A 12,596-nucleotide genomic window follows, 5' to 3' on the forward strand; every position below is an offset into this window, starting at 1 on the left:
AGCTTCTGTCTCTATATCCTATCGCTATCGTACACCACGGCTCAACGACCTATTTCACTTAGGCCTCGACAACCCCAGCTCCAATGGATCGGAGTTTCCGGCTCTTTCAGATCCGTGAAGGCAAAGAATGCACCTCAAGAAGCAGCCACTCACTTCTCTCCTAATCTCATCCCCAGCGCTCTTGCTGATACGAGATGAATGTATTGGACAACGTCTTCTACTTACCAATCTTGAGCCACCTATCATAACCAGAGTGACTTGAGAGCAAAGGCTCTTATGCGTAGGCGACCTGGATGATATAGATAAGCGAGCTACAGTTGCGGCAGGCCTTTTCACAATGTTTAGCATCATAGATGATTCGAAAGAAAGATCACTTTGGGAGCATAAGAACATCTATTTTGGCATTCATCATCGGATTTCATTCCTCAATCGTCAACTCGGACTACTATACTTGACATTGACCTAAGATATCATATTCCCGACTTCGTAGTCAATCATGCAAGTGTCTCTGATATGTGTAGCAATGCAAACGGTATAATCCCGAACTCCAAAATCTCAATCTGCAAATGCTCTCCGTGGCGTATATGTATACAATAGCACTCTGCTAATTGTTTAGTCGATAAAGATGAGTCAAAAACTCGGTGGTAATCAACCATAGTACTCTTCAAAGATTGGAATCTTAGGATACCTAGCCAGAGTTCGATCCATACGACATAGCTTCTTGGCTTGGGCGTCCAGTTCTATTTGGCGATCATAGCAAAAGGCTGCAATCTCTTTAGAGGCTGCAGTTGCCGCGTCTACGCTCTTGAAGGCGAAATCAACACGTCTGTTGCAGTCTTCGACTTCTATACGAATTGCGCGCGAAGCGGCATCTCCTGCGTGAGCAACCAGGCGATCGATCTGTTCCAACATGTCCTCAGTCCAAGGTTTTTTCCTATGGACACGCTCTGAGATAGACTTGATCTCACGTCTGTAATCGTTAATGACTTGTCCAATGCGGTCTCTCTCAGCGAGATGTGCGTTTCGCCGTTGTGTCCGGGGCGACAATGGAATGGCAGGCGAGGCGTCGGGAAGGGGCTTGACGCTGCCTTTGTCTCTGAAAGTGTTAAGCAGCGTGTTCATCTCGGTGACATCTTCCATAATGTTTCGAAGCATTCGGTCGACAGCATCCATCTTGGAATAAATCCACGCGATCTTTGTAATAACAGTAGGAGAGGGAGGATCATCTTTATAAGGGTCAGGGCTGTTTGTTATTATGCCTTTCTTCCTCTCGATTTCCCTAACTCTTCGGAAATGCGCCTTCGCATCAGAGCGGCTGAAGTTGGTAGGACGCTTTACTGCGAAGGGCTCGAGGTAAGAGTAGTCGGCAACTCTGGTGGGTTCTGGGACGAAGACTCCTTCATCATGAAGCTTTTGTATGGCTTTGGGAGATACTTTGACGTATGCAGCGCCATGGGGTTTGGTTGATGGTCGGGGTTGAAGGTAAGGTGAAGCATGCCCCGGTGACGATCGGGAGGAAGAAGTGGACGACCCAGTAGAAGGTGTAGGTACTCGAAAGCAGCGACCTGGTCTGTCGGGAGTAGAAGGAACTTTATTCTCGGGGGAGTGATATGAGACCTCTTCAGGGACTTCCTGAGGACTGTACACGAAGAAGTAATAGTGTAGCTGCCACATAGCAACAGCGCCGAGCAGGGCAAGGCAGACGGCGAATGAGTACGTCGACATGGTGAAGACGAAGACAGTCCAAAAGAAGACGAAATCGAAGGTGGTAGTCAGGATGAAAAAGACGGTGCGGACAAGAAAGAATTGCGAGGATACCCCGAGATCCCAGATCTCGTAAAGAGCCCATAGAGGGTCGTCATAAGCATCAATAATCACCTCGCAAACAGCTTTTCCGATACGGTACATGAAATGAGAGGACCAGGCAGTGATGAAGGCTCCCCAGAGCATGTGAGAAACAGTAGGGCTTGCCTCGTAGTGGCCGAGGATCCAATCGTTGTGCTTGGAGTACTGGAGAGGACTGCGAAGCATCATACAGAACCACTCCAAAATGATACTGAAGATAGAGATCTGAAATCTGATTGTGAATGCAATGAAGTGAAACGGATTCGGACACTCCTTGATGAGGCGCTCGAAACCGGTCTCGGGGTAGGGGCGATAGTTGGGGAATTGCTTCGGGTCATAAGTGAGACGGGGGCGACGCCAGAACATGGTGACTGAGTTTCGTTGATATCAGTGATCACTTGAGATTTTTGTGGTAGAAATGGTGAAGTTAGTGAAGAGATGCAGTTGATGAAGTGCAGTGGTTCATTAAAGACTGTTGTGAAGTGAAGCGAAAGATAAGCAACAATGGGGAATCGGAGCAGAAGAATTTGATGAAATGAAAATAAAATAAATCTCTGCCTGTTTTGAAATGCTGGTGTCGATTCACTGCCCAGCAACCGCCCAGTAGTAGCAAGTGCTCTGACAGCTGCACAGCAGTGCCAGCCAAGCTGCTACTGCTAGGAAGTGAGGGTATTCACAGTTAACAATGTCAACAAATCTAGCACTTTCAACATCATAAGTGACTGTCTCCAGACAAATAAAGTGGTGAATACTGTATGAGAGAGTGTACAAAAGCGTTTTTATGAAAATAACTGCAAATGGACTCGAGTCTATTCATCTCAAAGTAGTTGCTGGCTTGTGCCAGGAAAGCATGAGAAACTCATATATTCCGCCTCCAGGTTCCAAGCATTATAATTAGACCACTAATTTACTGTTGCGGTTGTTTGTACACTTGATACTGGGTTTTGTTGTTTGGGCATGGCTACCTAGATAGGTACATGAGAACTTTGCAAACATTCATCACTGTGTCACTCAAATCCTCCCATATACTGCTATTCCTCCAAAGATAATACTACAATATTTGAGTCAGATACCTCGCTATGCAAAAAACCCGACCTTGGACATTCTCTGATCATCCAGAGACTCTACATCGCGACAGTGTTGAATATGTTGTATTCTACATTAGTTCATGTCTGTCGTCTAGCCATCTCGTCTCCCTAGTTGACTTCTCGAGCAGAAAGAAATCACCAAATTCCTTACATCAAAACCATGTGCATATTCCTTCATGTAGTAAGTTGTTGCTCAGAGAAGCTGCTCGGAGATCCAGTCCTGAGTGATCAGGAGGCTTCGGGGTAGTCAAGCCACATGATGATTTCCTCGATGTGACTTACACGAGATGAGAAGAATGATATAGAATTATTGCCAAGAGCCAATATCTCCGTCTTTTGAAGAGTCTTTTGTGTCAATTCCAGTGTCTTTTTGATACCTACTGTCAATATTGAGTTCCTTGTGCAGGATGTTAGCAAAGTCTATTGTAAGTAAAGACTCCATTGTCCAAATCCTCAGGCTGCAAGCTAAAGGACTCATCAACAGCAACGCCAACACTTCGGTTAAGCCCATCAGTTTGATCCATGGGAAGAAGGACCATGCCATTATCTTAATTTGGCTGCCAAGACCCAAGGTCTGCCTCTCGAGATGGCCATACGAAGCATTTCGAGAGATAGCTTTTGCCCGAACTCTTCGTTCCTAGAGGGATTTGCCAAGGGTTAATTAGTCCTTTCTTGGCAATGTCTGGATGCTCTAGTAAGGCCGTTGGTCGCCAGCTTTGCTCCGGGCTCCGAAACAAAAAGTAGCTTATCAGTATCACCAAGGACATCAACATCGGAAAGCATTTTTGACAGAGGTGCGTGCATTAGTCTCTCCTCTAACGAACCAAAGCAATTCTCTTATTTCCAGCTCGCTTAGCATAAGGCTTTTAACTTTGAGTGCTCGGTTGCACAGAACCATGCCGCCGCCGCGAAATTCGGGGCCAAAGAATGCGGTGGTTTTTGGTGAGGCGCACACTAATTACCAGATTCTGGGGTCTTGGATCGACGAGGCAGCTGCTAGCACGGGTCTATGAAAAATAGAGGAGGATCATGTTACCTAAATTAGACGGGTAGATCAGACATTGGGCAGAGATGGTTCGCACGGATGGTATGGTGGTGTTTGCTTTGACTTGCATGAACAGCTAAGAGAAACATTGTTTATGCCGTTAATGCCGAACATGCCATCAACGTCTGTGTGTATGTGATACACCCTTGTTAAGGCTGAGGTTGGAGATGGGAATAAAATCTGGGCAAAATTGAGTTTGCAAAATTCAACCACGTTGAAATGACGCATTCAAGGGACCTGTGCCTGATTTATGCTGTTGGTCAGTCCATCCAAGCTTTGTCTGATCTTAATCGGCTCTCAGGGACAACATCGAAAGAGCGAGGCCAGTCTTGAAAGAGACGACAATAGAGTCGATTGCCTTTTGGTTGGCATTGTTCTGATCGCCAAGAACTTGTCCATTCCACGAGCAGACCCTCAATGTATTTTGTTTACTGATCTTAAGTGAGAGTTTGTCCAGGGAGAAAGAGACTTCAGCCACAATCCTTATACTCGTTCTTCCAGTGTCCGAACAAACATCTCTGAATAGACGTCACATTCGAAGCCTAATGCTCAAGCCTCGTTGCTGAATTCCATGACAGCTTTGACGACAGCTCAATCTTGACTAGGAGCCTCATCTACCCGCTGTCGCCCTCGGACAGGGGGATTTACGAGTTATCCGAGAGGCGATTCCTCTTCGGGGTAGAGGTTGCGCGAAGGATCATGGTTGGAATGTAGCCGCGCCTTTTAACTTCGACAGAACATACAGAGAACGTGCTGCGTACGCAAAGCCCAGGCAGAGTTTCCTTCTGGACGTTTCTTCCCTCTCGGCGGAAGCGCACTTAAGGTATATGCCGTCAGATGAGGCATGCAAAAAGTATGAATCTGGGGAGACCGAAGAAAGAGCGAGGATTTCATGGAATGTCACTGTTTCGAGCAACGGGTATCTCAGGGACTTCCGTCACCGGAGGCTTGCGTGGAACCGCGGAACCGTCATGTGGCTTAGCCTCCGGTCCCCATCGCGGACCGAAGTGGAGGGTTTGACTACGGACAGAGTCCGGGCGAAAAGTCACGGTAGCTCGTTTGAGGTGCGGTAGTGGAAGGCCATTCGACACTGTGATGTCGTTTTGTGGGATACGAACTTCAGTGGGATAAGAAAAGCGGTGGACTCGTAAACACAAACGCCTCGTGCTATGGACTTCAACAGTCGTGTTGGTTGAGGTTTTGTTAGTGCAACTGATCCGATCTGATATCAAGATAGAAGCTATGACTGGCGTGAAAGGATAGCTAGGGATAGCCTCAAAGGGTCGGGTCTAGTCTGGGAGTCCAGACGCGGCACAAGCTGGGGATTTGCAGATCGCATTCTGGTTTGAGCAAAGCGGGAGTGCCCAGAAGTGGTGAGTGGATTCTGAATGGGCACTTGAAAGCCTCAACGCGAGTTTGACGAGTCAAGTGCCACATGGTCGACGGTGTACTTATTGAGGACAAAGTTGCGCCTCGATGGCTTTAGCCGTGGTAGAGCGAGGCTACTGTTTCAAAGCCTTGGCGTTGGCGGTTGGTTCAGTGATTGATTGCGTGGACACTGGACATTAAGAAAGTTACATACTCGACAGGATGGGGCCTAGTTTGCGATGTCGGGAAAAAGGCAGATTGTCGTTCTCGTTCCGGGTTCCTGGGACACGGGGAATGTTACCAATTGCTGGCGTTTCAGTGCTCCCTCTCCTCTCTTCTCTCTCCTGGCTCAGGCTCGTTACAAAGTACTTTGTCCCTTGCTTTTGGGGTCTCGCCTCGTCTCGCCTCTTCCCCTGCCTTGTTCCATTTATGCCTCCGGAACAGAAGCCGACCTATCATGGGCAATCCCAAGGGTGCCCCAACCGTGCGAGATGCCTAGGGTGCAGTAGTATGTATTGGCTGGCGTGACCTGTCCATCTGTGTCCGTGCCTCCTTTTGACGGGCCGACCAGGTACATCCATCCATCTAAATCATCCTCAGGCCAGGACTGCTCGTTCGCACGGGCGGGATCGTACTGCAGCGGAGACTAGGAACTGGCGGGTACAGACACTAATGACGGGACGACGTCGGAATCACGGAACGCTCACAATAATCTTGATGTTGCTGCACCTAACAGAAATAGCGTCTTATTGTCTCTGCTCGCGATAACCAATTAGGCATCCAAGACCGTAATGGCTGCAGCAAACAGTGGTTTCAAACAGAACAGTATCCGTTCGGTCACTCGGCTTCCGCGGAGAATTGGGCAAAAATTCATGACGAGCAGCAACGCCTCGCGTTTTACAATGGAAAGCTTCACAATCGAAAGGCGAGACAGGCCAGACAATACAAGAGAAGAGAGCGGTGATTCGAGCGAGTACCGCATTCCTCTGGCAAAGAGCTAACCCGTAACCCGGCAAAACGAGACATTGCCGGGCTCGTAAGATGTTGGGTTAGGGTTCGGCGAACTCACATGCCGATCAGGGAGCAAGAAACCTTCTGACATTTGCTCAAGGTGTCAAAATAATCTAGTTCAGAGTCAAAAGAAAACATACTAAATTTACCTAGGTCTTTTTGTCACTTAGTTAAGAGGTCTTGGGTTTTGTGTTGCCTCCACCTGACAAGACAACTCATTTCAAACAGTTCAAGGGCTGAGCGGGAGCTGGGGAAAAGCAAATAGCCTCTACTCCGAATTTACTTACTGTACGGTTTGGATTTGACGCCCCTCCAGTCCAGCCGGCTAATGTTGAACCGTCTGCTCGTAACCGTACTGTATCGTCTCGAAACCAATAGAATTGTCGACTGATCATCACGAAGCATCCTCGTGAACAACCCCCAAACTCGGGGTGAGACAAACCAGAAATCAGATGCATCGGCAAGACAATGAAAGACAAAACGGGACAAGGATCAAAACTCGCTACCGTGCCTAAGTTCAGGTAAACCCGCTGATGCCTCACTCTGCTGGGGTCTTCTGCTCTGGTGACTGGTGCGCCTTACTCGCTTCTCTTCTTGGCAGACCAGACTTTTGGGAAAGGCAAGGGGAAAATCAGTGGGTGATCATTTTAGCAGAACTCAGTCGGTACTCCGTACTGGGCTGCTCCATACAATACAGTACACAACAGTGAGTAACAGGTAACCTACTCACCCACCTACACCGACACCGTTGCGACTAAATTGGCCATCACAAGCCCAGGCTGGGCGCCTCCAGGTCACGTCTCCAGCAGCTTCTCAATGATGACACGGATCCGCTCTGGCGTTTTTGGTAAATGGAATTATTACGGACCTGCACTAGAGGAGGTACCTACCTACAGCTGATGGCTGATGGCTGAGGCGGCTGCAGTAGGCCAGCCCAGCCCAGCCCAGCCTAAAACAACAAGTTAAACCTGAAAGGAGTAGATTTTACGAGCCAAGGGGTCGGAAGAGAAAAAGCAAGCCGCCAGAAACAATGATATTAAAAGCGTCCTCTATTCCCCCGTTTCTCAAACGAGCTGATCTCTCTCTCCCACGATCACCAACCAATCCGCGAAGTTCCGAAACCGAGAATACAATTACCACCTATTACAGTACCTTACAGTACAAGCACGGGCTTTGGGCTACCTCACCTCTGCCACCAAAATAGCCGCGGATCCTCATCACATTTACCTACACCCCCCGGTCCCCGGCTAGTCAGCGCAACACAACAAAAGACAAACAAAAAGGACCAGGAACAAGGCCCAGGGTGTCATTCATTTCGATCCAATCCAATTCTTCATATATCCATCTGCCAGCACCCCTACCACTTCAACTTTTCCCATCTTGCTCTTCCCTTCAAGACATTCTGCTTTCCAGCTGCATCTCCCAACAGCAGTACTGGTGCTAAATCCAAAAGCTTCGACGAGCTGGTCTCTTGAAACGTCTAACAAGCTTGGGTCGTGTTTGTGCTCTCACCTTGCATACACGCATGCATAAACATCCTTTAATAGCAACAACCTGACACGCATATTGTCTTGTTTGCTTCCCCGTCGACCAACAACCCATTCCTACCCCTCCAGCTCTTCATCCGACCTGGCTCAGCCATATATACCAATACAGCACCTCGACAACGTTTACTATACCTCCCTACATTAGCCAACACCAACTCACAACACCGCAACGATGATGCTCCGAGGAACCACTTCCAACGTCCCCAAGGTCCCACTCTTTGGTGTACCCAAGAGACGCAAGCAGAGGCAGCAACAAGAGCAAGAGCAAAAGGACAAAGAGGAGAAGCTCCGCCTACAAGCTCTCGAGGAAGCTGAATTCGCAACCAAGGCCGAAACCTCAGACTTCCTCCTCTACTACCTTGAGCGATCCCCCTTCAAGGACCAATCCGATCAGATCTCCATTGCCTGGGAGAACCTACCCAGCTTAGGCGAGCTCGAGTCTTTTGCCAGGCTCGACAAGACTGCTGGCACACAAGCCTGCCGTCGTTTATTCAAGGCCGTCGTCATCTGGGACGACCTTGGTCTTGATCTCTGGGAGACCCTTAACAGTACCTTCCACCCTGAAAGTGACGACGAGGACAGCGATGATGATCTCCTTGACGAAATTTCAGAAGAGCCCGTTGGCTGGGATCACGCAAGCCCTCGAAGATCCCGATCTCGCGCCAGTTCCAGGGCTTCTTCCTCTGAGACACATAACTCTGAACGCTCTCGCCAAGTCTCCTCAGAGCGACAAAATCAGCGTGAGCATAGCCGCGATTCGCGCAAGACAGCTTCCGCACGAGACCAGAGTGTCAACGGAAGATTACCACCCCGGAGGCCTATGGGTCTTCAGGGCGGTATGATCAGCGAGTACTACGACAGCCCCTCGCGGTATCGTGTTCCCAAGATTGTGCGCGTCCTATAAGCGCTTACACATTACCACTCTACGACTATTTCTTTTTGTCTTTGATATTACACTGCTTTTTTTTTTAAAGCGGGAGTTGGGACACTAGCCAAGTTTGCAGCAACCGCCATACTAGCCACATAATGGTTTCTTATGTTTTCTGAGTATTAGCAAGGCGTTATGGACATGTATGCAATGGCACCGGACAATTACGGATTACGGGATACCACCAAGATCACAGCTGAGGGATAACAGCTACCATATTATTACTATAGTACAGCAACGAACAATCTACCAAATAATTCTGATACATGCTTTCCATGGCCATGCAATTCTTGAGTGATCGGCGTGAAAATTTGGATGGCTCTCCTCTTGATGCAACCTTCAAAGTTTGGAGGCCTACAACAACCATAAAACACTACCAAGGAAAACACCTTGTCTTGAAGCTAGATCGTCGCTATTCTGACATCACCCAAGATCCGTCGTTGCAACATCGAGATATGATCGGATTGAAGGGAAAAGTCGACGTCATGGTGGAGGGAAAATTAACTGCCGCGGTCTTAAGAGCCGGAGAACCTGGAAAGTTACGTACCCGGCCAACAAGACGAGACCTGGCCAGACTCATGGTCGGGTAACTCTATTGACACTGCAAAACAAGTTCCTCATCACATCAGTTGATCGCCTTCTATTCCATCACCTGCTCGTCAAATGATCACCATACTCACAGTATGCGCTGTCGTGTCGCCTGCTCTCGTTGCCGACTCGTCTCATGTCGTGAGTGATTCCCAATCCTTGGCATTGTCTTAGTTACTGAGCCTGGAGGTCATTTCAGGAGAGCCAATGGTTCGAGGTGCGCTTCAGTCACTATCCGTGTGGCGCGGGGGGGCTAGCTCAATCAGGAGTATGCATCCACCGGCTGGGATGACTGGATGGGTAAAGTCCTTATTCCCAATTCAGGTACCGCTTTGACCTCCACTGGGACCAGTTGAGACGAACGAGGGTTTTGGTCATCGAAACACCCTTTGGAAATAACATGTGAGACCTGAATCAGCTATGAAACATTGAGATCTTGATTAAAGGATAATTCCATCTCCATCCAGTTTTGGTTTCAGTATATAACTTGGTGAGACTCAACCTCTCTATTCAAGGGAAATTAAATCGTTTGTCTATTGCTCTGGTCGAACAAACAGCATGCAGCCCAGGGGCGCTAAGAAAAGCCCGCATCGTCTTGTGATGATGGAGTCGACCTCTTCTGCACGCACCCTCAACTATGAAACACCTCGCTATAAACTCTCAGCAGCTGTCTCACCCGAGTAGTTTTCTCTTTAAGCATGAGATAACTCTATTCTTTGCTTAGATGCAGGACCTGACTCACTATCCTCTCGGGTGGTGGGATGAAATGCAGCTGATGGTGTGCTGTACAAGCTAGACAAGTTATCTCAGCTAGCCTCAGGGGTCCTGGCCCAATTTGTATCTAGACTCGAGAGGCGTTGTTTGAGGCTTCACACCAGGAGAATAGGGAATTTTACAGGATAGTCTGGCTGCTGACAAGATGAAGGGCTCCTTTTCGAGACGGAATGTTCCGGCGGTATTGTGCGCAGCTGAATGTGAGGATCTTTGTTCGGTTGTTTCTGTGCTTTTTGGTGTTTTAGTTATAGTCTTGGTCTATACTCCGTACAATGAAGCACTTACACGGCCTCTCGTGGAGCAGCCTGTTGGGCTTGGCTGTCCTGACTACCGCAAAAGATGTCTCTTACGTGACTGACCTCGAGATCTTTACCTACTTGGTACGGCACCTGGGAAGAGCGTCAGCGCAATACTGACTGTTTAGGCACCATGTGTTTCCAGCGCAATCTCATACAATGTCGGCATGCAGACATACTCGACCATGTGCGGCGACTCAGAAACCGAATTGCAGAAATGCATCTGCTCGACTCGAATGGACGAAGTTGCCTCATCGATCTCGACCGATATAGAATACAGCTGCGGCTCCAGCGCGACGGAGGATCTATCAAGTGCGTCTAAGCTGATGCAGAAGTATTGCAACCAGGAGGAACACATCACGTTCTTTTCGCCAACCAAGAACATCGTGGAGGCATATATAACAGATCTTCCGGAGTTGGCATATCTTCCGCCTTGCGCGCAGTCGGGATTGTCCTATGCTGTGGTCAATATTGTATGAAACCTTTCAAACTCCAGTGATGGGGGCTTGGCCTGGCTAACATAAATATAGGGGTCGTCAAGGTGCCCTGAAGCTGCCGAATTGAATGCGCCGTGTGTCTGTAACAAGAAAGATGTTGTTCAAGATATTACTTCAACACTCAAGAGCGCCGTGAAATACTCGTGTTCCAACAACGGAGACGTCACTTCGGCCCAAAACTTCTACAGCGAATTCTGTCTGATGAACGACGGCACAACGTCTTTTGCACCCCCGAAAGGGCCTCCTGGAGATAGTGAGTCTCAAATCATATCTCATGCAAGCATTCTAATGTTGATACTGTCAGTGTCATACTACATCACAGCCATGCCGCATTTCAAGTCTCTCAACAAATGCGCCCAGTCCGGGATAGCTTCTGCAGTTATGGAGGTGAGTCCCAATGTTTCGATATATGATTCTGCCTCTAACAACAGTACAGCAAAGCTCCTGGCTATGTGGAGACGGTCCTCAAGAACTGGCTTCATGCATCTGCATAAAATCAGGAATGTCAAAGATCATCTCTAGCAGTTTAACTGAGCGAGTCAAGGACTACTGCGATAGCACTCACATTGCCAACGTTACATCCGCCATCGACGTCTTTCGGTACTATTGCAGCGCCGCTGAGAGTTTGGTTGTTGCTACCGTCAGCCAATCAATCTTTCAGTCTTATCCAACTGCTAGTTCAGGTGCTGGCCCAGGGAGAACAGTTCCAGGAATGACTGGTTCAGCTAGCGCAACTGTTACTTCTAGTTCTAGCCTTGCGAAAGAGTCTGAGCCTGGCCATGAGAATAAGGAGGAGGATGAATCGAATACAAGTATCGCACCGATCGCAGGAGGAGTTGCTGGTGCTGTCGTGGTGGCTGCTCTTGGCGCCGGACTATTCTTCTGTGTTCGAAGAAAACGTCAACGTCAAGTCAAGGGCGAAGAACTCTCCAACAATGCCGATGGGCCTCCAGAATATACTGGACATCCAGAGCTCATGGGCAACAGTGCTTATATCAAGGGTCACACTGCACCACCTATTGTTTCCGAATTGTCATCGACCACTTCTCTCAAACCGGAACTAGGCGGAGGGCAAGGCATTTCAGAGCTCCCTCCTAATCATGCACCCACAGCTGAGCTTCAAGCTCACCTTGCCAAGTCTAACTGGGGGCATTCACCGGCACAATCAGACTATGTGTCGCCGGTAAGTCCTGCGCCAGCATATTCTGGCTTTCATGGAATGGGTTTTCAGTCAGGGCCTGTGGAGGCTTATGAACTGGATTCTAATATACGAAGTCGATAGAAGGATATTGATCTCCTCTATTCTTGCAATGGCTTCAAAAACTGGCGTTATGGTTGCTTCTTGGTGATAGGTGTAATTCAATCTCGGGTTGTCAATGGATACCAGACAGATTTGTAGTTTTAATCCTATTGAGAACCTTTTAATTGTATCTGATCGAGTATATTTTCCACTCTCTTCGTATGGTTGGTTGCACAGATTGCAATATAGATTTCCTTTACCCCTACTAAAAGATCTTTAATTATTGTTTCTGTTTCTGGTGCAAGAGGCGGACGAGTCTCCAGATTATAGCGTGATCAGCCGTAGGTGCATTGGATCAATCCACACAAT

At 48.3% G+C, this 12,596-nt stretch overlaps 3 protein-coding genes across 3 annotated transcripts; 2 read left to right on the forward strand and 1 right to left on the reverse strand.

Annotated features, from left to right (window-relative positions):
- Positions 1-648: 648 nt before the first annotated feature.
- FTJAE_8877 (uncharacterized protein) lies at positions 649-2,211 on the reverse strand (the record flags this gene model as incomplete). The annotated part of the gene is made up of 1 exon (XM_037355739.1): positions 649-2,211. One exon carries the CDS (start codon positions 2,209-2,211, stop codon positions 649-651), a length of 1,563 nt encoding a protein of 520 aa, XP_037204036.1.
- A 5,865-nt stretch (positions 2,212-8,076) lies between these two features.
- On the forward strand, positions 8,077-8,808 carry FTJAE_8878 (uncharacterized protein; the record flags this gene model as incomplete). The annotated part of the gene is made up of 1 exon (XM_037355740.1): positions 8,077-8,808. The coding sequence occupies one exon, from the start codon at positions 8,077-8,079 to the stop codon at positions 8,806-8,808; it is 732 nt and encodes a 243-aa protein (XP_037204037.1).
- A 1,867-nt stretch (positions 8,809-10,675) lies between these two features.
- Positions 10,676-12,269, forward strand: FTJAE_8879 (uncharacterized protein; the record flags this gene model as incomplete). Its single annotated transcript, XM_037355741.1, has 5 exons — positions 10,676-10,963; positions 11,021-11,240; positions 11,292-11,374; positions 11,424-12,170; positions 12,219-12,269. The coding sequence occupies 5 exons, from the start codon at positions 10,676-10,678 to the stop codon at positions 12,267-12,269; spliced, it is 1,389 nt and encodes a 462-aa protein (XP_037204038.1).
- Positions 12,270-12,596: the final 327 nt, after the last annotated feature.

Source organism: Fusarium tjaetaba (genome assembly GCF_013396195.1).
Source record: "Fusarium tjaetaba strain NRRL 66243 chromosome Unknown NRRL66243_c0000197, whole genome shotgun sequence".
Classification (NCBI taxonomy): Eukaryota; Fungi; Ascomycota; class Sordariomycetes; order Hypocreales; family Nectriaceae; genus Fusarium; species Fusarium tjaetaba.